General features: G+C 37.6%; 1 protein-coding gene across 2 annotated transcripts in view; it reads left to right on the plus strand.

Annotated features, from left to right (window-relative positions):
* The first annotated feature begins 2,153 nt into the window (after positions 1 to 2,153).
* The window catches only part of rxraa (retinoid X receptor, alpha a), a 178,267-nt gene continuing 154,916 nt past the window's right edge, over positions 2,154 to 25,504 (plus strand). For both annotated transcript variants that reach the window (XM_067375039.1, XM_067375042.1), the window contains exon 1: positions 2,154 to 2,250. In XM_067375039.1, coding sequence (XP_067231140.1) covers positions 2,220 to 2,250 — 31 coding nt within the window. In that variant the 5' untranslated portion in view covers positions 2,154 to 2,219. The remainder of the gene's footprint in view (positions 2,251 to 25,504) is intronic.

The following is a 25,504-nucleotide window of genomic DNA, read 5'->3' on the forward strand; positions in this document are numbered from 1 at the left end:
TATACGTTTCTGATTGTACAGATCATTTAGACACGTATACATCTCAATCAGGCTGAAGCTAGCCAAAACTCCCTGACAACCTTCCTAAAAAAATATAAAAATAGTTTTTGCATTAGTACTGTACACTTACTTTACCTTGTTTTGCTCAAACAGGAACATTTGCTTTCTGTGCAACAGCACTCTGAGAGTCTTTTCAACCCTCTTAAAATTCAGAAGACGAAAAATAATGCAATTTCAGGGGGCATTGAGAGCTATTGCAAATAACAGTCAACAATGAGACTTGAGTTGTTTTTTCCTTTCCATTACTTTTGGGTACATACTGTAAATGCAAGAGCATCGACTCTTAAATTAAATCCAATTAAATTCAGTAATATGTGGGTCTTTCATAAAAGGTCAAATCGGCAAACGATGTCAACAAACCTCTTAAGATACTGAAATGTCTCTAATGGACCTCCTTGACAGAATAAAGACCAGAACGTGACATTTTAACCAAGAAGCAAATGCAATAATGCTAATGTAAGGAAGAAGTTTGAAAACTTGCAGTATATAAAGCAACATGATTGTTATTTGTGATTGTTTACTGACACTCTTTTGTCATATTATGCAGACAGCAGATGGCACTGATGGATACTGTACCTATACAGCCTTCAGATGACATACGAGCATCTCTTATGGCTCTTTGATATCTAAGAAAAACACATCTGGACCTTTCAGGCAGTGGATACACAGGAAGTTCTCTCAAAATCAGTATAGAAAATGCTCAAAAAATCTGGACCTAAAGATAAGCTACTAAGTCACAGTTGCACAATAAAGAATTAGAATGGTAAACCAGAAACGCAGTTGCCAAAATGAGTGCTGAGTCATGTGATAACTAACACAAAACCAAATTCCCTCTATTTTCTTCTGCCGGGTGATGATAGATTGTTGAATGTGTCTTTTTTTCCCTTTAACTGTCACGTTAAGCCTTTTTCCTGAATCATTTCTGGTTATTAAAGTGGCCCATTTGTCCTATTCGTTGGTGAGTGTGGTCACACGGCCGGTGACTGAAGTGCTCTTGTGAACGGAGCAATATCTGGACCAGGGTCAGGCTGACTGTGAGCATCTCTGCTGTGCCATTCCTCCCACTTGCCTTATTACATTGTCAAGACAAGGCGATTTAGTTAATTGCCTCATTTGTAGGTTGAAATATTATGCAGCAAATGTACTCTCTTATGGCTATTTTTGAGTGCTTTTCTGGATTGATGGTTTGTGTGGAATTGATTTTTTTCTCTAACTTTTTGCATAGGCCAGCTTGATTTTTGCTCCTTCATGTGTCTATTTAGCTATTAGTTTTTCTGTTTTTAAGTAAATCTTTCCTGTTTTTCTCTCCCTCTTTTACTCTCTTTCTGTATATACAATACTCTGTTTAAATGTGTTGGTATTTAATTAAGAGTATTTCAGATCAAATTATTAATGTCCTGAAATGGTTCACATTCAAATTTAAGTTGATTTTGACTATGTTCAAAATGACCAAACAAACACAAATTGAAATATAGTTTATTGTGGTACTAGTATGCTGCTCTTTTTGTTATTTTGGAGCTTGGCAGACCTAGTTCCTATTTATGTTGTTTATATGGTAAATATATATTTACTCCTATAGACGAGACTTCATGTCATCGTAATTCGTCATACTTTTTTGTTGTTGTTTCGTTAGTTCTGAAAAATGCTGCTTGAATGGCACAAGCATGTCTGATTTAATCAGATTTCCTGCTCTTGACATATGAGGTTGCAAGGCGTAGATGTGCAGCATGGATGTAAAACAATGTTAAACTATTGCATGGATGTAAAACAAACAGAGAAACAAACCTTACTGGAATTCAATTGTACACAGAGGTGCCACTTGGCATGAGAAAGTCTTGTTTTGGAAATCCATCCTGCAGTGCTAACTCTCGATAGCTTTCCAATGGAAGAAAGCCAGGATTTCCTAATTCAGAGAGAATGGAGAGTTCTTAACAGATTGATCGGCAGCAGGGGACAGTCTATTCTTTAAATGACCGCCTGGAGGGGGGGAGAAAGGTACTTCATGGATGTGTGTTTCCAAGAGGAGCCTCAAAGAAACCTTTTGTTTTGTCCTAGGTACATGTCAGGAGGAGAGAAGCTCTCTCTAAAGAGATCACCGCAGGCTGGCGTAGCTCCCTTCATCTCTCAGACAAACCATCTATCAGCTGTAGCTGTTCTTCATGGATCCCTTCTGCCTTGATATACACATGGGTGAGTCTCAAAGGCTGCGATATGTTAGACTGTTTTTCAATGGGCTTTTTATTGCACTTAATTATCCTGCCTACAGTGTTCAGAGCATAAAGGAATATTCCCAGTCTGGGAGTTAAGCACAGTTGACAGCATTTTGTGGTTTGATGTTGATTACCACAAAAATGAATTTTGACTTCTTAAAAAAAAAAAAAAAAAAAAAGACATAAATTTGAGTTACAGTGGAGGTGAAAGGGCCCAATCCTTAAACGTTAAACACTTTTACAACTATTATTGCTATGGCAACAGATCTGCAAACCTTAAAACTGCTGTAAAAATGATTTAAACAGCTTTACAACTCAAGTTTTAACAAAATAATAATGCTTTTTTTTAAATTATAAGCTTCACATTTCTGCTTTTAAATGATCCAAAGGTTGGCCCCATTCACTTTCACACTGTGTCTTACTGTAATCTCAATTTTAAATGTTTTAAAAAAGAAAACAAGGTAGCTGTGCCATCTTTATGCCAGAAATACTTTCGTTAGACCGTAATTTGTATTTAACCTAGACTATTCATCCAATGGTATGATTTTACTTGGAGAAAATGAGAATTAATTAAAATATTGGTTGTTGCTGAAGTCATATTACATTACTGCTACACACAACGCTTACATTTATCCATTATAATTATAACATCTGCATTTAATTATATAATTAAGCACTTTGTTGCACTGTAAATGTCTGGATGTTTGTGATAATTGCCGCTGGATTAAAGTGCTTTTTGGAAACGTTCTAAACCATTTGATAAATGGTACAGTACTTGAGCATTCAAGCATAAAGCTATGTCACAAGGCAATGATGTATTTTCCAGCAAGTGATTGTTGGCATTTTAAAGTTGGTTTATGCCACTGGATGGTGACTGAGCTGGTTTTTACTTGGACTTTGTAAAGGTCATTCTTCTGGCATACTAAATCTTTCTGTGCAGGTTTCACTCCTGGCAGGAGCCGTGAATGCAATATCTTGGACTCAGCTGAATAGCAAATATTAGTTGGCGAACCGCTGCTGCTCTTTTGAGCAATAAATATATGCTCTCATTCATTTATGTGCCTTGAAATGAGCTGGTTTGTCCTAATATAGCTGTTTCGTGTGTAGCCACCTAAATAACCACAGGTTTAACATTTCAAGGGTGGACAGGCTGATCCTCACTGGGTTTATTTTGTAAAGGCTGGACCGCAGGCCGAGTTGTTTGGCTCGACTACCAAACTACGGCCACGGATTTAATCCATCAGGACAAAAAGAAAGAGAAAATAGAGAGTGAGGAAAATGCTGAATTCAATCTTAACGCATAAATATGAGTCTGACAGAGGTTTGGCAGGCTGCGGAGCTCTCATACCACTGGGAAGAGCCGGAGTGTTTGTTAAGAGAGGCTGTTGAGTATTGATTTTGCAACAGGGCTGGCACGGCACTTTGGAATGTAGGCCACTGCTGTTGCAAAAGCCAGAGAGTGTTTTTTGTGAGGCGTTAGTAGCTTCACGCTCCACCCTGAGCTGCTGTATGTCAGATGGACACGACGTTCAGACATTTTAGAGTCTTTAGAGCGAATGGTATGAATCCATTGATTTCAATAGGGATAGTGCATTGCAAAGTATTCCTGCTTAATTTCAAACGGTTCTTTTCAAATTTCTTCAAAATAGATATTACACAATTTAGCTCCATTAGCATTGTCACTAGGCACCTTTAGACAGAGGAAGACTTTCTTAGCTATCCTTAAAGAGTGCATATTAGTATTTTAAGGGTGCATATTTGCGTAGTAAGATGCTAATTTGTAGCCTAACACCGTGTCCTAACTACACGTGATGTGATAAGATTCCGGCGACAAGCAATTTGACTGTCCACACTAGACGCGACGCGAAAATGAGAAGCGGTAAAATCAATCAAAAACCACAGCCAATCAGAAGAGAGTGTGGGCGGGCTCTCTTGGAAAGAGCACTGCAGACACGATGAAATGGGTTAGTACACAGTAAAATTCATAAATATTACACCATTTAAACGTTATTTAAAGTACATACGGAGTGACTGAAACAATCTTTGTCATAGAGTACAATTATTTGTTCACATTGAGTTTGAACGTTCTTGTGCCCATTTATTTATTTTCAAGATCTGAGGTGAATTAGCCAGTGTTGTTTTCATTACAGTTAAAAAGCTGGAAACACAGAATGATATTCAAACTCATATTAGATGCTTTTAACATTAAATAAAACACATAAACAGTACCTGATATTATCATTGCCATTGTTTGTGTTGCTGTTCCAGCCGCAAAGTTGCAGAGAAATAGAAACCGTTTCTAAAATAGAATTGCCGTGTCTTGCCATCTGGTCTGGTTGGGACACAGTGTAACCACCAATGTGTCAGTTTTTTTTTACATTATTGATTTAATAATCAAAAATCATTTTGTTGAGACTTGAGAGGCGTCCTACAGTGTACTGCGAGATGTAGATTGTCAGACTGCTGAAGCAGATAGATTTGGGTCATCTTGCAAAGGTGCAGGAAACAACCACTAGTCCCTGGCTGAATAATTGACCAGACATACATGTTGTGGGTGCAGTGATCCAATAGGGAAAAACAATTATTTGTGGCCTATAGATATACATGTCAGTTTATGCAATAGCCCAGATGGACAATGTGGGTGTGTGTGGGTTTGGTTAGCTATACTTTGGAAACAAAATCCTCCATATAAATGAGTAAAATCTGACATAAATATAAATACAATGCTCTTTGTCATACTGCAAAAGTTTTTTTTTTATGTTTTTGAAAGAAGTCTCTGCAAGAATGCTCAGCAAGGCTGCATTTATTTATTAAAAAAAAAAAAAACAGTAAAACGGTAATATTGTAAAATATTCATATTTATATTATTTTGTGAAATATTAAATAAAAAAAAACAAAAAAAAAAACTGTTTAATATATTTTAAAATGTAATTTATTCCTGTGATGGCAAACCTGATTTTTTTTTTCAGCAGCCATTACTCCATTCTTCAGTGTCACACAATCTTCAATGATACGAAAATCCATAGGAAGCTAAATATGATTTCTGAAGAATCATATGACACTGAAAACTGAAGTAATGGCTGCTGAAAATTCAGGAATACATAAAAATTTTAAAATAAAAAATAAAATATGACAAGATCTCAGAGTTAAACTGTGTCAGAAAAAAAAAAGATCTTAATTATGACAGATAACACTTTAGCAAAACATGGTCAGGTCAAAGTGTCTGAATAAGTTTTGGTTCCAAATTGTTATCAGTTTTACTGGTAGTCCACTGTATGAAGAATTTTTGGGTATAATATGTCACAGTTTACTTTATTTTGCTATCCTCACTTACATAAATGAACTATAGTGTCTGTACCCACTAGTAAAAATATATAAAAAATGTCTGAATAATTTTTGGTTTGACTGTAAATTAAAATATGATTGCGTATTATAATATTACACATTATTATTATTATTTTTACACATATAAAACCAAAATTATTTTAGAGGTTAGGTTAAAATTGGTTTTAATATGTGGGAGGAGGGGTTAGTCTATAGTAATATATAAAATATATAAAACAATAGAGGACTATGACATACACATTTACATAACACTATCTAAATGATGGTTTGTATATTTCCATTCATATAATTATCTGTTCTTTTCATCATCCTCATTGGCAATCACATGACATGTGCTGAAGACTTAGCAGGCTATAATTTCACAAAGATTTGTTGATTGCAGCCTAGACAAGGCTTGACTTCAACGTGCTTTGTCAGCTCATTTTCCTGTTTAGCAGCTCTCTGAATCTCTCCATCTGCCTCATAGCCACACAGATCCTGCTGTCTCATAAGTGACACAGTCGTCTGCCAAAAGAATCAGGTTGGCAACTAAACAAAACCCCAGATGAAGGCGTGTGGAAGCTTTGGCACACCCTTGGACCTTTTCATGGTTTAGAAAGCAAGAAAGATTGTCTCTCTGCCAGTGCTTGTAGAAAAGATTGCTGCTCTGTTTGGAATCAAAAGCTTACAATATTTGTCATAAATGCAGAACAGATTTCATCCCCTTGTTTATGCCATTGGGTGTAATCTAGGCCCTTTCTTGAAAGGAGCCCTTTAGGGGTTTACTAGCCCGATCCAACATTTGTCTGCATATTAGAACAATGTTTCTGATGGTTCATTAATATGTCTCTATGAAACTGACAGTGTGGCTGACTGTGCTCTTCTATACACTCAGAGATAGCATGTCTTGTAATGCATGCTACAAAAGAGGCACAAACAAATTATCACTACATCCTCTACCCTTGATCTCTCTGCCCCATGTGTCCTTTTTCTGTGTACTTCTCTTCCACTCTCACCATCCTTCCTTCTCCCTGTATGTCTCAGGACGAGGTTCTATTGATCGTGGAAGTGTGTGACTGTAATAAACTTTGACAGCTCACCATGCAGGCTTGCACTGAGATGGGAGGAGAGAATCATGTGGCCAATCCATGAGGCAGAAGATCACGCCAGCAAAGCCCAAACTATCCTTCATGCATGAGTGCCCACCCTCCACGCAGTCTAACCATACTGCAAGATGAAAACTCTGACATTTCCCCAACTTGGGCTAAGAGTAGATGGCTATTGCATAGTGAAGATATGACAAATTTGTTTTAGAGTCCTGCATTGAATGTTTTTTATTTTCTTGGATACTCAAGAATATAAAGGCCTGTACATGCCGCGACGACTATCGCGCATGATTATCGCCGACTTTTAACGCCTCGTGACTAAACAAAGGGCGCCAATGTGAGTGTGCACACCGACGCGAAAAACGTGAGGCGTAAAAGCGTAATTTTTTTTAAAACGCCTCGGGTCGTTTTTTTGGTTTGACGCGGCGCGTTAAAAACTGGCAGACCAATGAGAGTGGCGCTTTTGTTCATGTGCCTGGAGCTGCTGAAGTTACAGTTAAACACGACTTGGTGGCGCTCAAGCACAAAACGGTCTTGCCGAGCACACATTGATACCAAGACGACAAAGAGAAAGTAAGTAGACGAAGAAGACCCCACTATCCCTGCGTCTCAGGCTTGTCCCAAATGGCGCACTTCATGTGGACTTTCGGTCCCGTAGACTTAAATTGCACATGCTCGCCGAGTCTACGAATCCGTAGGCCGTCCCATTCAGCATTTTAACTCTCTGAAGTGTGCTCAGCAGCGCCCCCTTTGTACCCTTGAAGCGGTCTTCCGCGAAGCCCACATAGATGCTATCCAGGATTCCTTGCGAAATGCCAATCAGACAACGGATGGGAGGAGATTTCGCTCAAGAGCAATTGATGACATGGCTGAGAAGAAAATATTTAATTGTAGGTATCGTTACGGTTTTTATGACCTAGGTGTACATTTTACCAGTTGATACCTACAGTTTATACAAACATTATGGTCATTGACCAGTGGTTGATATCTCAAACATAATAATAGCGCGTTGAATAATACGATCGAATTATGATTCATTAAATAAATAGAACCGAATGTCAGGGCTTTACTGAGTCATATGTAAACCTAGTATTTATATTTAAACCTGTAAATTCATCTGAAACTCACGTACATGTTTATTATGTTTATTATTTACTTAACGACTTTTGACAAGTTATAACGTTTACTACAAAGTCAATAACTTTTATTTCCTTACCCTTTCCTCCGCGCATAACATCAGCATTTGTATGCACGAAAAATAATCTTGTATTCTACTACGACGTCGGAGCGCAAAAATATGATTTCTCTGCATGGCAAGCCATCTCACAAACACAATGGTAAAAACAACAACAACAATAGGCAGCATATTCCCCGAACCTGCCGCTTCTGTCAAAAAATAACCAGACCGTTATTTCCGGCGTGACGATCGAGTCTGTCCCAAAAATACCTCTCAATGCGCCCTTGTGGACTCGGGCCAAGGGCCCTATAGGTCTGCACTACATGACGTCACCAAAGTGTGGACTCTGAGGAAGTCCACAAGTCCGGCGTGTGCCATTTGGGACAGGGCCATAATCAGCTCCCTAGCTTCCTAGGTGGTGTATAAATATACTGTGTAAATGAATGTGGCCGACTCCCTGATCAGTGACCTGACTAGTAAAGTAGGGAGCTGATTGAGACGCACACTATGGGTGCTCTGGCAGTTCTTGGCCACACCAATAGATTATTTCTGTAATTTTACTGTTTGTTTCTTTTACATATAGTTGAGAATGTCTATTTCTTTTTTTTTCTTTTTTTTTTTTTGAGAACGTCTATTTCATAAATATAAAAAAGCTACATTAGCATTGTTAGCTACACTCTTAGAGAAGTACAAGTAACTTTACTATTTTATGCAATGTGTATACTGATATTAGATATACTTTTATTTTATTAGATTTGATTTTGAAATTGGATATTTAATTATGTATGCTCATCTTACACTCATTTAAAATTGTTAAAGGGATAGTTCACCCAAAAATGAAAACTCTTCATAAAGAGATTGTAAAACTAATCCATTTGAATTAAGTGGTTTAGTCCAAATTTTCTGAAAAGGGCACAATTTCTTTATATGATGAACAGATTGACTTTAGGCTTTTATTCACATATAAACATTCATCTACTCAAGCATCAGTTGTGAAAAAACGGAAGCTCAAGCATGTTTGCTTGACATGCGAAAACCAGTGAGGATAAATTTTGTGTATTACGCAACACGTCTGAGCTTCCGGAAGAGGTGTTTATATGTGAATAAAAGCCTAAAATAATTGTGTTCGTCATATAAAGTGATTGAGTCTCTTCAGAAAATTTGGACTAAACCGTTCAATTCATATGGATTACGTTTATGATCTCTTTATTAATTTTTTTGAAGCGTCAAAGTAGGAGGGACAGAAAGCTCTCAGATTTCATCAAAAAGATCTTAATTTGTGTTTCAAAGATGAACAAAAGTCTTACGGGTTTGGAACGAGATGAGGGTGAGTAATTAATGATTTAAGGTGAACTAACCCTAAAGAGATCCATAATTTAATAACAAGAATAAATATGATCTTTATCTTTAAATGATATCCATTCTTCATACTGGATATTATAATGTTGTGATGCCTAAATCCACAGCATTTAATATAATTGATTTTAGTGTTCGTATTTAATTTTTAATTTATTTAAACAAAATAGTATTGAATTAAAAATCTGCCATTTATCTGTTATTAGCCATAACATGAAAATAATTATCGGCATCCCCATTCTGTATAATTTGAGTTTAGTGATCTATTCAAATAAAAACTTTTATTTTGTCGGAATACATGACTACTTTTGAATGGTTATCATTGGCGAAACATTCTTTCAGTTAAACGTTTCCCTCTTTTGTGTGTTTTCAGTTAGTGTAGAGCTTAGGCTACTTGCTTAGCATAGAGCTAACTTTAGACTTTAGACTTTTATTTTTATCCCCAAAGGGAAATTTAAACGTTACAGCAGCATGAGCAAGACAATACAAGTAGTAACACTACTACAACAAATAACAATACAAGTATGACAATAAGTAACATATATCATTAAATGTAAAAAATACAATTTAAAAAGTTAATAAATAATAAATATATCCAAATATAAATACATATTTGTGCAAATATTATATAATATAATGCCCCAAGCTCAATATTAAGATAAGCTAATATTAAAAAGTCTAACTGCTGTTGGAACAAAGGATCTTCGGAAGCTCTCCTTCTTACACTGGGGGTGCAAATGTCTCTGACTAAAGGAGCTACCCAAGGTCCCAACTGTCTCATACAGAGGGTGGGAGTTGTTGTTCCAGATGTTTAATAGCTTGGCCAACTTCCTCCTCCTACCCACCTGCTCCACTGAATCCAGAGGTACAGCCCACGATTGAGCTGGCCCTCCTGATCATTTTATTGAGCTTTTTCTTATCCCTCTCCGTAATTCCGCCACTCCAGCAGACCACAGCATAAAAAATTACTGATACAACTGCCATATCGTAAAAAGTTTTTGGCAGTGTCCTACACAGCCCAAAATACCTCAATCTCCTCAGCAGATGGATATGACTTTGGCCCTTCTTTTACAGAGCACTTATGTTATCTGACCAATCCAATTTATTATTTATGTGAACACCCAAATACACATTCACCCTCTCAATGTCCAGCCCCTGGATGTTTACTGGTACAGTATATGAAGCGTTCCTACGGAAGTCCATCTCCAATTCTTTTGTCTTGGTAGCATTGATGTGAAGGTGATTAAATTCACACCAATCAACAAAGTCCTTGATCACATTCTTATACTCCAGATCATTCCCATCTGATACCTGTCCAACAATAGCTGTGTCATCTGAGAACCTCTGAATATGACAACTGCTAGTGTTGTAATGGAGAGAGCACTGCTCTTTTGGTTAGCTAGAAAAGTTTTTTCTTTTATGCTAACCAACCAAACCTTGATCCCTTGGTGTGAATACACCTTCCCGTGGAATATATTCCCTCTTCAGATGTGGCTTTTGTCCCCCCCAAACTCAAAGTGAAACTCCTCCTGTGTGTGTACACTGCGGTTGTCTTTACTATCATCAGAACATGCTTTAAATTCAGAGAGGTGGTGTTTAGCACTCTGTAGATTGCTCGTTTAAGGTTGTGTAAACTCTCTGGTTTGGCTCGGTACACAGCACTCAGTGAGCACTTAAGATGTGCGCCTACAGTGAACCATGATTGCACGAGTGTGCTTGCTGCTTTCAGCCAAGACTAATGAACTGACTTCTCTGAATATGTTCATCAGCTTCCCTATAAACCCCCTAAACCCTGTTTCTCATCCATTAGCTCTATTCAGAGGCTAAATCATAATGATTTCCAAATGTGCTTTGTTTGAATGCACTCATGGGGTCTACCAGAGTTGAAGGGTACTGTGGCATACCACAAAAATGTCCTATTTAAAGACAAGACATAATATTATTCAAGGAGAAGAAGTGAAGACTGGAGTTTAACCACAGTGGTCAAAAATGAGCTACTATGAGACCAAACCAAATGGCTGAAAATGTATATTTTTCTTTTTTTTTAATTCTTAACATGCACTGTTTAATCAAATTAATCACAGTTATTCTTTGAATAATTATAGAATAGGCGGCTAGCCGGGAAGGGAAACAGGAAGGGAAGGAGCAGTGCTTTCACCACATCAAAGTCTTCTGACAGTAATTACTGTCTATGAAACAATAAATAATGAAACAGGATCTATCTACAATTTACTTTAATGTTCCTGCATGATGTAATTTGAAATAAAGACAGTAAAATGATTTTTTTCTTGCAGTGCAGACGTCTTCGTATTGATCACAGTGAACTAATGCAGCTGTGCTGCCAAATTTGAGAGGAAATTAAATTAGAGACCAGTGCTTAATGCCATATATATTATGTGGTCTGTTTTGAAATAGACTGCAGACCGAGAGGCCGCTACATTTGAATTCAGTAATGTTTATGCACATGTCCTTCATGGTTATTTGCTGAATTATGTAGTCTATTTCAGTCAAATTAGTTGAAATACAAACGTTAAAGGAATGTTTTGCATTCAATACACGTTAAGCTCAATTGACAACATTTGTTGCATAATGTTGATTACCACAAAATATTTCGTACCACAGTTAGAGGACAATGGAAGGAAATGTACAAAGAGTTTGGAGGCCATATTTTCGTTTAAGTCAACATGAATTGATGTGTGCAAACCATTTTACTTCAGTAATGTGATGTATTTCAGATGGGATATTTAATGAAAACAAATATAGGGAAGATCTTGATGAGATTGATTGGACCGAATGTGAGTTTGCTAAATTGTCTACATCGTCAATTCTGATTTCATGTTGACTTTTCAAGCACTTGCATTCATTCCTCTTTAAATATTTTCTGAGCTGTAAAGTTGTCTGTGTAGTCGTTATCAACTTATTTATAGTGGGTATTGACATTTACTTCAACAGCCAATCTCGCATCATAAATTGTCAGGTGCAGTACCTCCTCTAGGTAAAGACATAACAGATGGCTTTTGTTTAGACTAACGTGGATGGTTTTCTGCCTCAAATGTTATCAGCGTATAGCGACAACAGGACAGAGACAAGTCACTGATGGACAAATTGGCATTTGTGTTGATGTTTGTATCCAATTATATTCTGAAGTCTGGCTCTTCTCTCTTGAGGGATAAGACTCTGGGCGCAGTGACCCTGTCATGTCTAATTCACACTCAGCACTCACCAAATGCCATGACGGCAAGGGCGGCTAGTCTCTCGGAAGGTTAGCTGGCTCAGTAGTGATGAGAATGGATATGGTAAGGAGGGAAACCGCTGTATGGGAAGGACGTAATAGTACATGCAGTGCTCCACAGTCAGGGAAGGACATTTCAGACACTCTCCATGGACTCGTCCTGTCTAGGAGACACAGTCACTGTGCTCGAAATAGCAAACAGCCATATTGCAGGATGTATACTTAAACATAGCATGTTCTATTTTTCATGCATGGAATACCAGAGAGAGCACACTTCATGAAATACTTCATGTCCCACAATGCAATACTCTACTCAAAATTTGTTAAAATAACCTAAGGTGGTTGTTTTCTATAGTCTTAGATGGTCTTCCAGCCTGACCAAACTGGTCTTTAATTAGTTAAAGCTGGTCTTCATCTGGTCTAGTTGACAGCTATCTGAAGTTAAAACTAGGGTTTAATTTTACCCGAGTATTAGGAATTGTACATAAAATGTGCTGCACAGTATGCAGTAAGCAATCTAGGTTCATTGTTGCTCTTTATAGTCTTCAGTGCCTCTTCAGTTGCTTGTTTGTCCACAGTTGTAATGCTTTGACATATGTCGATAATATTGATCTGTAATGTTCCTTTGTAAATGTGGTGAACCTTCTCTCCCATAATGCACTGCTATCCTATAAGTGCCTCAAATTATGTTTACAACTTTGGACTCTGTAGGTTTTCTTATTCTGAGAACAGTCTGGAAAGAAAGTGTTATAGGTTTTTCATGTACAGTATGCGTATATGCTGATGTTTTGCATTATTCACATTTAGAGGTATTTATTTCCTCTAAATTTCTTTTCCAGCAAAGGTCTACACTATCATAACTTACATCGTTTCTCAGTAGACTGTTTGGATTAAATGGCTTTGAAATTAATAAAGACGTTCATTTCTACATTGTGACCTCATTATCCTAAGATTGTTGGAAGATTTTACCTACTGTGAAGTACAGTAATGTTCTCTTGTGTGTATTTAGCTGGTAAGCCGAGTTAATGTGGAAAGCAGAGCATCTGTTAGGCCTGCAGGCACCCAGTGAAGACCACAGAGCGGTTCTTCATGAACCTGAATAAGCTCATAGAGAGACATTGCCTAACAGAACTCATGTGGTAAATCTGTGGCTAACTTATCACTTTATCACTCAGTGAGATTCAGGCATAAAGTTATGTATTAATCCCACTTTATGAAGTACGGAGCATGCAGTTTGGAGACAGACCAAAGTCACTGATTAGATCAGTGATGGCTGCTGCCTTTCAAGAGTGGACAGATGTCAATTATGAGTGTGGCAATGTATATATTAAGATATGTTCAGTTTCTCAATGAAATTAATCACCCAAGCTTAAAACTGTAATTGTTCAATATATACAAATGGTAATACAAAAGGAACAAGATTATGAACATGAAACTAAATGCCAGATGCTGCCAGTCATTTTGAATTTTTGGTTGTTTGTGGGAAAGTCACACCCAATTATAAATGTGAGCGTCTCCAAACTCACGCCTCCTCCAAAACACATGAACGCGTACAGTCAGAACAGAGTCTGCAAAGCGTCACAAGAGACGACATTAAATTACATCACAATAATAATCAATTTAAACAACTTACACTTAAAACACACTTATTTGTACCACCTGACTGCTGCAGATTCATTTCAGCGTTGATAGTGTTGCCATATAAATGTATGATTACATGAACAGCTTATGGATCGCCATCTCTTAATTACTGCAGTTACGGCATGGCATGAAAGCAGCATAAACTCGTTGTTTTGGTTCAAGAGGAACTGTAAGAGTCAGCTGCTGTTTGTTTGTAGCCCTTGGTGGCTACAACTCTGCATAGCCTTACGGAACGCGCTGATGATGCATGATGTCTGGCGTGATGTGAGAAGGTTGCGTGGATATATAATTTAATGTATATATATTTATTATGTAATTTTTATTTTTCAAATAAATACATAAATAAATTTTTGCTCTCCATAAGTTGGAACCCCAGGTCCCCTGACCAACAAAAATGACCTGAGGATGATGGGTGGGAGAAAATCAATCGTAACTGCCGTAGATCAATATTAATAATGGTGATGCTGTTGTCTGTCCCTGACCTAACAGAGACAAATGAGCTAAGACAAGGAGTGGAAACATAAGGAGGTTTGTTTCGAAAGGGCTGTCTCTTCACTTAAATTAATGCCCTGCTGACCAGAAGCTGAACAGTACAGGGTATCATGAAATGTATATAATAATAAATGAAGATTTAGCCAAATAATAAAAAAAAAAAAATAAAAAATGATCAGCTTCAAGTTGTACGTTTTCTTTTTCCTTTTTCCTTTTGAGGCTATTGCTTGCTGAGACAATAAGCAGTGTAATGCTTTTTTTCTCCACTGGAGGTGAGCTTTGACCACTGTGGCTTATTCACAGAGATTTTTTTAAGCCAATATGTATGTGCTGTCCAGTTACAATTTCAACATCAGTTTTCACCATTTTTTTATCATACATTTATTAATGTAGCAAGCACTTTTAACCAAAGTATAGTTTGAGGTTTCAAATAGTTTTAATTTCTTCACTTAAAGTCAACATGCAACATAAAATTGACCCTTTTCATTTTCTTAATACACAATTCTGGTCTTTTTGTGCATTAGTCATCAAATATTATTAGTCTTTTTTTTTTAACAAAAAGTAATGTCTTGCCTCTAAAACTATAGCACTTTATTTTTCAGATAATGTTACAAATCCCTCTTAGTTTTCAACCCCTCCCATTGGCAACATTCTGATATATAGCATCCAATTTCCATGATCCAGTCAATTCCTAATGGATAAAATCCAGTCCTGCTGTATATTTGTTCTCAGAAATACATCAGAATATGGAAGTAAAATGGGTTAATGTTGATTTCTGTGCATTTTCTACATTTTTTTTCTGCCTGGAAACTTTACTATCTTCCTAAAAAAAAAATCTGATAATGAGAAACATTTCAAAGAGTATAGAGTAAGTATACAATGGAGAGACTTCATGCTTCCAAATGAAGTTTCCTATTCAAAGTTGCACAGGAATGATTACTCATCTCTAGGTAATTAATCCCAAGACTCCCTTGTGTCTGGGCCCAGACGGATCCCAAACTCTCATTGTTTGTTTTGATATTATGCTTCAAGAGGTAGTGTGAACTCCTCCCTGTGCGGAGCATATGTTATTGGTTTCAGTGAATCATTGGACTTATATTTGTTACCTACTTTATATGTGAATAGGCGGTTAGTTGCATGCCATTAGTGAATGAAACGATATCACTGAGCCTGTCTGCAGAGAGGATTTACAACGTTTGATTGGGTATCACTATGATCCGTCTCCACAGGCCCCTGTCTTTGCCCTCGTAGCCTTGCCCGAGTGGCAATGGAAAGGGCCGGACATCTGAGAAGGCCTGATTGGGTTCCGCATTAGCTCTCTCAGGTGAGCTGCCCACTGGATCTGTTTACTGCCTGGGCAGCGACCACAGGGAAGTGATCCCCGGCTTTAAAGTTTGGCCCCGCATGAGGCTATGATTACTCGCAAAAGTGTGTGTGTGTGTTTGAGTGTGTCTGTTTTGGAGGGAAGCATTGTTCAACCCCCAGCTGGGGGTTCAAACAGAGGTCCCACAGCTGTGCATCTCTGGGGAGGTAACAAGGGACTTATGGGAAACCAGAGAGAATGACATATGGCCACACCAGCGTTCCTGAGTCTGAGAAATACAGCAAGCTCCGTTTTCACCTTGTTTTTTTTTTTTGTTTTTTTTTGTTTTTTGTGCCACGCCAACTTTTTCCAGTTGCAAATGTCAAATTATATCTTAATACAGAGCTTGTGTGTGTGTGACCCCAGAGATCTGCAGATGCCTGATGTTTTGATGTGATATTGTAAGGTATTAACATACGAAATTACATCATAACGTCATCTCTAGTGTTCTGCTGTGCAGAGGAAAGAGCAAAAGGAGGGAACACAAGCAGTGAAGCGGAAGCACGGTCTGGGATCATAATCTCAAGGTGTTTTTTTTTTGAGTAGCAGTGGGGTTTAGATTTACTTGAAGAACCACTCTTTCATCAAGAAGTGTGAATTAGGCTATGAAAGTTGAGGGTGACCTTGTGTTTTGCATAATATTCTGTTTCTGACTGCTAAGCATTTGAAAAGGTCTCTCTGGATCATGTATGCAATATATTGCACAAGTTTGAAGAACATTCATCATCCAGAATCATCCAGCTCATGTTGTTCGATTCCCAAACGAATAACTCTTTTGAGTTGGTTTATTGGCTTTATTTTACTTTTTGAGCCCATTCTTTTTAATGAATCAAAAGCATACAGTGTAGTCTGATTCCTGAACAAATTACTCTTTAAGGCCAATTACTGAATTAGATCTATGCCACCAAATTTATAGATTTACCAAAGTTATCTTATCATTAGGTTGTGGAATTTCATTTCTTTTTTCCAAACTTTCTTCTACTAAAAGAATTGTTAATGAAGCTGAAAAGAATCAAGATCATTAAAGAAGGGAACCTGAACAATTATCATTCCTAATCTTGAAGCTGATTCTTACAGTCTTATCATTACTGTTTTGCTTTGAGATCTTTAGATTAGATAATAATGTTGGACATGTGTATTTGACTTCTCAATCACCTTGCCTATTCTTGTGCTCTCTCGTTAGGATGTTCCAAGTAACCCAACACTGCATAAATATTTGTCCAACATAACCGTGTCCCTTCAGATCATAATGATGCTGAAACCCGACAACGCCCCCCCCCTCCAATGAAGTAATTCTACCCAAGCTTGCATGGCCATTATTGATGGCCAAGTAAGTGTTACTGTTACAAACCAATTACTCAGTCATTCAACTTTGATGAGGGACTCTACAAATAAGCCGAGATGCTTATCGCTTTCCAACTCTCGCTTTCACCAATGCCGACCCTTCCTGCGGCTCACTTTTTCCTCCCTTTCCTATTAAGTAGGAGGAGAAAATGACAGCTGGCTGTCACGGCTGGTATCAAGGGAAAATTTCTGCTGGTTCAAGAGGTAAAGAAGTCAAGAGGTGAGCAATGTGTCCCCACAGTGACACCGAGAAATCTGGTGACCCAGTAAAGTGATATCACACCAAAGAGGTAAGGGGAAAAAAGGTGTTTGCCACTTCTTCATGTGGCTAAACTGGTAAAAGATGGGAAGGTGTGTGTCAGCGATGCAGTGAAGGACGGGGAACTTCCTCTCCAATGTTTGCACATGTGTGAGTAGGAGGTGTGTATTCATGAGGCAACAGTGGCAGACACCCTGAAGCTATACAAAACCAAAGTGTCAGTCATATGACTGGAATTTGTGACAGGTTTGATGTACCTGTTTAATGACTATAAATGACTTGTATTTGTCATCGTGATTCGCATTTCAGATGCATCTGGAACTTGGTGATCACTGAGTTCTTTTTTGTCCAGATATGTTCTTTTAGTTCTCATCAAGCTGACAGAGGCATTTGTGTTATTTAACATCTGATAAAAAAGGAAACAGGCGTTTCCTCAACAGGAAGGATGTGCCTGGTGAACGTCCCCTGTGATGTGTGAGAAAGGGGAACCAGGCCCACAGCCAAACAACGCTGGTAGCAGTTTAACTAATGAGGTTGTGAGATTCATTCATGGAATTGACGGTCATAACGAAAGACTTGTAATGCATACTCGGCTGGATTCTGTGCTCGATCTGACGCGGTCGGGCTGAAGAAACCTGTTTGAATGGAGAGTCTGCTGCCACAATCGCTGTTTGGTCAAGGACTAATCCAATTCTATGTCAGTGCAAACACACTAGAGAAATAAACTTTGGTTCTTCAGGCGAAGGACTAGTTACTCTTTTGCAGACCGTGGGGAAGTTTCTCCTCTCTTTGAGGTTTCCTCTTCTGTTCTCTCCAGGCGTTTCAACTCCAATCCGACTCTTTCTAGCGGGATTTGTGATAAAAGGCAAGTTTTCCATGTAGTGCCGTATGCTCCCTAGAGAGCAGAGCAGGGAAGCTGTTGTGCATTAACTCAGTACTGAGGCAGAGCATCTGGGTGATGTTTATGGAGATTTATTGGTCTCCCCCAGGCCCTAATTGCCTCCTCCCCAGTGGGTAGTCCTGTTAGGGCCGATGAGATTGTCATCCCTCTCTGGGCCTGATAATGGCTGGAGCAGGTGGACCAACGTATTGTTTACGTCTCTAGGTTATAGAGACAAATGGTGCCCCCAGACTCCCTTTGGCCCGGAGGACACACACAGATCAGAGGGAAACTTCCCCTCTTGGGTCATAAACCGAGCTGTTGCACCTCAACTTGGCCTTCACGTTCATTGTTGAGAGGCAGGAGCCACATCATGGCTCCCAGGTTATTTGTAATAAAATGTGTTTAATGTGAACAGCATGTCATTTTCTGTCTGATTTAGGGTGATTAAAAGACAACAGTAAGCGCTGTCTGGTTGAGGAATATATTTACCAGTGTTTCTTCTTTTTTGGACTTGTACAGACGTTTTCGTTTTGAGAAATACACTTCGTAACTCATTTGGTTACTGGCATGAAAAGGCCCAAAAAAGTTTTTCACTTCACAGTTTTCTGTGAAGACCAGAGAAGGTGGAGTCACGAAATGATCAGAAAAAAGGCTTCAGGCAGGGTAAATTTCTGGGTAGAATGTGAGCGTCCCAACCTGTCTGATTTTCAAGGTTATTACAGATCATCTATGTGGGTCAAGAAAACCATACTTTTTTTTTTTTTTTTTTTTTTTTTTAATATTAAAACTTAATTTTATTCATGAAATACATGTTTTAAAGCTAATGATTGTTATTTTTGGATATAGAAAACAATCTCATTTTCAGTTGCTGAGAATCCAGTTGTATGAATCAATTTTCTTTTCTTTCATGTATTACAAACTAAAAGAGTCTGGGGAAACATAATCATGCCTATGAAGACAATACAGTAGCTGTTTAGACTATAACATTGTAACTGATAGAATGTGATGGTTTTGGAATATATTTTTAATCTTTTATTGTGCATAATGAATCTTTGGGAAAAAGATTTTTTTCTTTTATATATATATATATATATATATATATATATATATATAAACACTATATACATAAATAATGTGTATATAATGAATTCCATTTTGGACTCCAAATACTCCTAGCTTATAGACCAACCCCTAATTTTTTATTCAATCATTTATTCATGATAGAATAATATCATCTGTCTGTTAACATCACGTTTACCTTGGTAGCCTTTCATATTTTGAATATGGTAACAGTCATAAGCAAAAGGTAAAAAAAAAATGTCTGCGAAGAAATGGAGACATTTCTATGTGTGGGAAGCAGGCGGCTGGTGACAGCCTCATGATTTTTGCAGAGGAACATGACTTCAGAAGGCCTGTCTGATGAGTCTGAGACAGGCCTGTCAGAGAGAGTGTAAGTGCACTAATGACTGTGAGCAGCCTCGCCACTCAGGGCATGAATATTGGATATATATGTAAGTGCATATTTTCTCTACTCCCATCTGATGCTAAGTCCCAGGTCCACATGTATCGAGAGGACCGTCACACAAAATCAGTGACCAAAGTCAGCGAGGCACACACCTGACGAATATCTCAAGGACCTTAAATCAAATTCTAAATTTATCAGACACTCTGTATCTCACTTTTTGTGAAGGTGCTAGATTTAGATCCAATCACTGAAAAGTTTCAGTTTGAGCAGGAATAGGCTATAGAAATAAATGATAACATACACTGCTTGAGGTTGATGTCAGATTGTTTTTTTTTTGTTTGTTTTTTTAATTCAGTATGAGATCAAAATTGACCCAAATTAATTTTTTTTTTTGTGTTGTGCATGAATTATTGGGGCATGCTATTCAAATAAATAAATAAAGGTTGTTTTTGTCATGTTTTACCAAAATGTAATGATTTGTGAAACCTCTGAAATAACACTCTCTTTTTGGCCAAGCCCTATTTAAATCAATACTTTTTTCAGATATATTTTTAAAATATACAATTATACACATACAAAGAAATGCATATATTTTTCAAAGTATACAAAATAATTTTAAATGTAGTTACAGTAATATTTTCAATTAGTTTTTGTATATTTTGGCATTTGAAGGTTTAAACGAAACAATTTGAAAAAATCCATGCTTCATGAAATCATGCTTAACATGAAATTAATTAAATCAGTTTTCTTTTTCACTCTAAGTATGTCACAGCATTGATGTAAAATGTGTTTCAAATGCATTTTATGTTGACTTTAAATTCAAAACAGTGAGTCAAAATGCATAAGGCCATGCGGAGGAGTCAGTAGGTGGACCAGACATGTGGGTGGCAGATGTTTAGGGGCCAGTCTGAGGGTTATATCTGGGTGAATAAGGTATGATTCACACAGACACACAGTCATTTCTCACCAGAAGCAGGTACGAGCAAAACATTTAGAGGCAGTCAGTCAGATTAAGCAACATTGTATTATTGCAGAATAGAGTGTGAAAAGAGTTTTCAACAAACCATGTGTCTTTGTGCAACACTGATGCACATCTATTTTTGTTACAGCTCACTGTTTTGCCACTTGTAACTCGTTTTGAATCTGTTAGATGGACCAAATCGAATATTGAAATGAGTTCCAAGCCCCATCTGCTCAGCTTGTGCTTCTGCATGTGATCTGAGCCAGATAAGAGAGACTGTTCCTTTTGAATACATAAACGTGAAGACCAATTTACTAAATGCTAACTTTCCATTGTAGGGCTTTCTGGTGAGTGAGTTTTCTTTAAGGCCAATGCTGAAAAGAAAAGAAGCATTATACAGTCTTATACATTCTTTCTTTCTTTCTTGCTTGCTTGCTTTCGTTTTCTAAATTTTGTGTCATTACAAATTATATAAACAGCTTAATCACTTTAATTGAAAAAATACAGCTAAAAATAAATTGCTAAAAAACTAAAAGCAATCATTTAAAATTCTACAAGTGAATATAAGCATCACATCATCATAATTAATCCTTAAAGCTAAAATCAGTCATTTTAAAAGTGAATATATGCATCATACAGTACCCAGATAGCAACGTAGTGTTGGCCCAGATCCGGCCCACATCTGGGTAATGCGTACCAGTTGTGGGCCAGATCTGGGCCAACACTATGTTGGAATCTGGGAAAGTACAGTATGAGAAATTGATATTTTGAGATTTGCATTCCTTTAGTTATTCAATTACTTGTGGCAGATGACGGCAAGGGTATTTTTCTTATTGAATTTATGTCAGAACTTTTCTTTTTGTTTAAAATCCTAAAACAGTTTTTTTTTTTTTTCTTTCAGATTCATACTTTTGGTCCCCACTATGTGTATATTTCAGTAGGCTTTGTAAATGCTTTGTGCTTTGTAAATCCACACTGTATTGAACAGCAGGAAGCAGTTATTCAGTTACAGACAAGATCCTTAGTCATGAATGCATTGGGTTTGTGTCTGGGAGCTGAGTGGGGACCGACTTTCTACAATAATCAGGCTGTCATGTTGTCACCAGGCTGTGACATCCGTATTGACTGTGATAGCGCTGAGCTCTGCTTCTAGTTCATTCTCTTTAGCACCTGTCACATTCCATGCACTCCATCACACCTGCTGTGATAAATTCACTCGTTTTTTTTTTGTGTCCCAAAGGCAGTTGCTCTAATTTATTTTCCCTCTCGGCCTCCTTGATGGTTTCAGTGTGTTTAGAGGCATGTGGGAGGTTTTAGATGACTTTTATATTTCATAAAGATAAGGTCATAACACATTGGCAGCAGGAGTGTAGTTGTGAAACCACTCATAGTGAACCCTGTTAAAACAAAAGCAATCAAAAGAGCATCTATCATTGCTAAAGATGCATGTGCTTGCCATCTACATCTTGATTGCTATAATTATAACCTATCAGGAAGTGGCACAACTTCTTGTAAAGTTCACTGGAAAAAACACAACATTTGTATACTGTACCACAGCAGGGCTGACAACCACAGTGAGAGGTCTGACCTTACCCGGTGGTATTATAGCAAAACATAAATGATTGTCAAAAAGGTATTTAAACACTTTAGCCACACTTAAATAATAATGTATATAAAAGAAAACAAGCACATTTTTCAAGTAAAACATTTTACAGAAAGAAGTTTTTTACATAGGTTTCAAAGTGTGCCTTAAAGTTCATGTAAAGCAATAGTTTGTCAGACCACAGAAAAATGTGTTTTTAACCACCAAGCCAAATTTGAATGATTAAAAAAAACCTGCCAAGCAAATATAAGAAGTAATCAAAATCTTGAAAAAATAAGCATGCTGGGAGCGTGTCTGCTGTCAGCGCTGAAACCACGGCCACTCGCGGGAAAGCTTATAGTCATGTGTGGGCTCGTACTGCCCACGATGGCACCAAATATTGGCGGGTCGGGAGGAACGGATGAAGGCTGGGGTGGGATAGTTGGTCCAACCCCATCACCAGTTGTTGGCGGGACAGGAGGATGAAGACCGGGGTGGGAGATCGGTTAGGTCACAGTATCATTGAATCCCAGTTGTTTCTGATGAAAGTTTGGTCAAGGTGGCTCTTCACAAAATGAATCCACCTCTTCTTGGTATCATTGTTTTTAGGAAATTTAAATGAGGAGACTGTTTAGTAAATTATCGCCACCAGGTAATATGGGTTACGTGATGTGACATAGCTAGCTATCAAACTGTAGTAACTAACGGTAATGACTAGGGATGTAATGACATGTCAAAATTCGATACATATCACGATACTGAACTCACAATACGATATTATTGTGATACTTCAAGACATATAGTAAAAAGTTAACAACTGTACTGTTGATTAAAGTGCTAAATTTGGTATTACATTGGTGGTGGAAATGAATAGGCTTTGACTTGGTAACCTGATGCACAGGACAATGGGGACACCAGAATAAAATTATTCATGATTCTGAAGCTGAAAATACAGAAAAAACAAATATGCATATACTCGGTCATTGACTAGATATATTTAAAATAATCTAGGCCACTTTTTACTGGTAACACAAGACATTTGGCATTATCAGGACCCACAAATATTCCCCCATTGCATTATTATACATTATATTCAACATTATCCCCTGGTATCACAGACAAGGCTTAAGCTAGTCCCAGACTAAAATGCATGTTTGAGCTCTTTTAAAGGTCCCGTTTTTCATGTTTTTTTGAAGCTTTGATTGTGTTTATAGTGTGCAATATAACATGTGTTCATGTTTCGCGTGATAAAAAACACAGTATTTTTCACATAATTTACTTATCTGTAAACGCTGTTTCCACTGTCATAAAAACGGGCTGATGACTTCCTTGTTCTATGAAGTCCCTCCTTCAGAAATACTTAACGAGTTCTGATTGTGCCAGCGGTTCCTGTGTTGTGATTCGACAGCAGCTTAGCGCAACCAGAGCCATAGAGAGCGCACCTTGCCCGGAAAGGTCACGCCTCTTACCATAACATGTGCTGCACATAGTTTTACATGTGGATTATTGTGGTGTTGTGCCGAATGAACACAAAAGACAATAATTCCCGAGAGACTGAACTCTTTAATCTCCACAAGCAGCGACAGAAAATGTACAACGTTAGCACTCACTCAGAAGAGTACCTCATACGGAAAACAGCCATATACATAAACATAGTCCCCTCTTGTGGCCATTATGTGCACTGCACTCCAACATTAACTATTGCAGTAAGGATACCACAATTATAATTTTCGGGAACCGAGTTAAACATAAATTGTAACCATTGATCTCTAAGTACAGCGTCCCTGAGAAGGCCAAACAAAGGTGATTGGACTGCGGGATGAAAATAACAGCGTTTCGACGACATGGCGACGAACACACTCTACAAACACAACTCTTGCTCTTCTCTGTGGGAGCGCAACAAGACCACGCCCCCTTTTTTGTGTATTCCTGTGGGCGGAGGTTAGTCAAAAAACTGTTTTAGTGACGTCATTAAAGAAGGAAGTAGAGGGATGTAGTCCAAACTGGCCGTTCGATGTAGGCGACTTCTGTTAAATAAAATATCTCGCTTGGCATTGAACTTTGAGCTTTAAAATCTTACAGATTTTATTTATACTCTAACAACAACATTACACACTAACTAAAGTTTGAAACATAGGATCACGAAGAACGGGACCTTTAACTGAAAGCAACTTGTACTGACATATCTTAAAATATGTCATTTCCACTGTTTTGTCTCAAGATGCACACCAGTAATGTTTTTTTCTATGGTACTTTATAAAAGCAACTTAAATGCCCTAATTGAACCAAGGCCTAATCCTGGTTTAGTCTGTGAAACCGGGCCTATATATAGTAGTTCATTGTAGTACTGAAACTAAAACTCTATAAACTTAGTAATTTTTATTTTGGGTGAACTATACACAATACATATTGTCACTATCCACGATACATATTGTTACATTTTTGTATTGCGATATATTGTGACATGATATATTGTCACACCAATACTAACATTTATAATGTGTTTAGAAACAAATCTCTGAATTGCCTTTAGACTTTAAGTGTCCAAAAGCACTGTATTTTAGGCATTTATATGGGTAAGGAGACACTGATACATGTCTGTGTAAGTATAACTCACAAATTTATAAAAGCTATAGATCATTTTCCTCCTCATGTGTAGGTCTTCAGCATAAGTCATGCAACTACTGTTTACATGTCTCTCTTTTTCCACCCATGTTTGCACAGGATGCTGGTGAATTATTTACATATCTTTGACACATACAGTTAGGAAATGTTTGATAGCACATCATTCATTATCATAAATATTCAAGTATGCTGCTTAGATGTACAGAAGTGGAAAGTTAATGAAAACCAGTCGTAGATACAGCTGTAGGTTCTGTGGAAGGCAGAAGGGAGGGTAGACAAAGAAAACACATCAGATAGAAAGTGAGTGTGGCTGCCGAGAATTGTCACTGGCACAACCGAATGTGACTGTGCATAGAAAGAATAATTTTTTTTATGTCTGTGCCTCTTTGATTCATATACAGAGGAGGAGACAGCTGGCTCAGAC

Source organism: Chanodichthys erythropterus, chromosome 22 (genome assembly GCF_024489055.1).
Source record: "Chanodichthys erythropterus isolate Z2021 chromosome 22, ASM2448905v1, whole genome shotgun sequence".
NCBI classification, from domain to species: Eukaryota; Metazoa; Chordata; class Actinopteri; order Cypriniformes; family Xenocyprididae; genus Chanodichthys; species Chanodichthys erythropterus.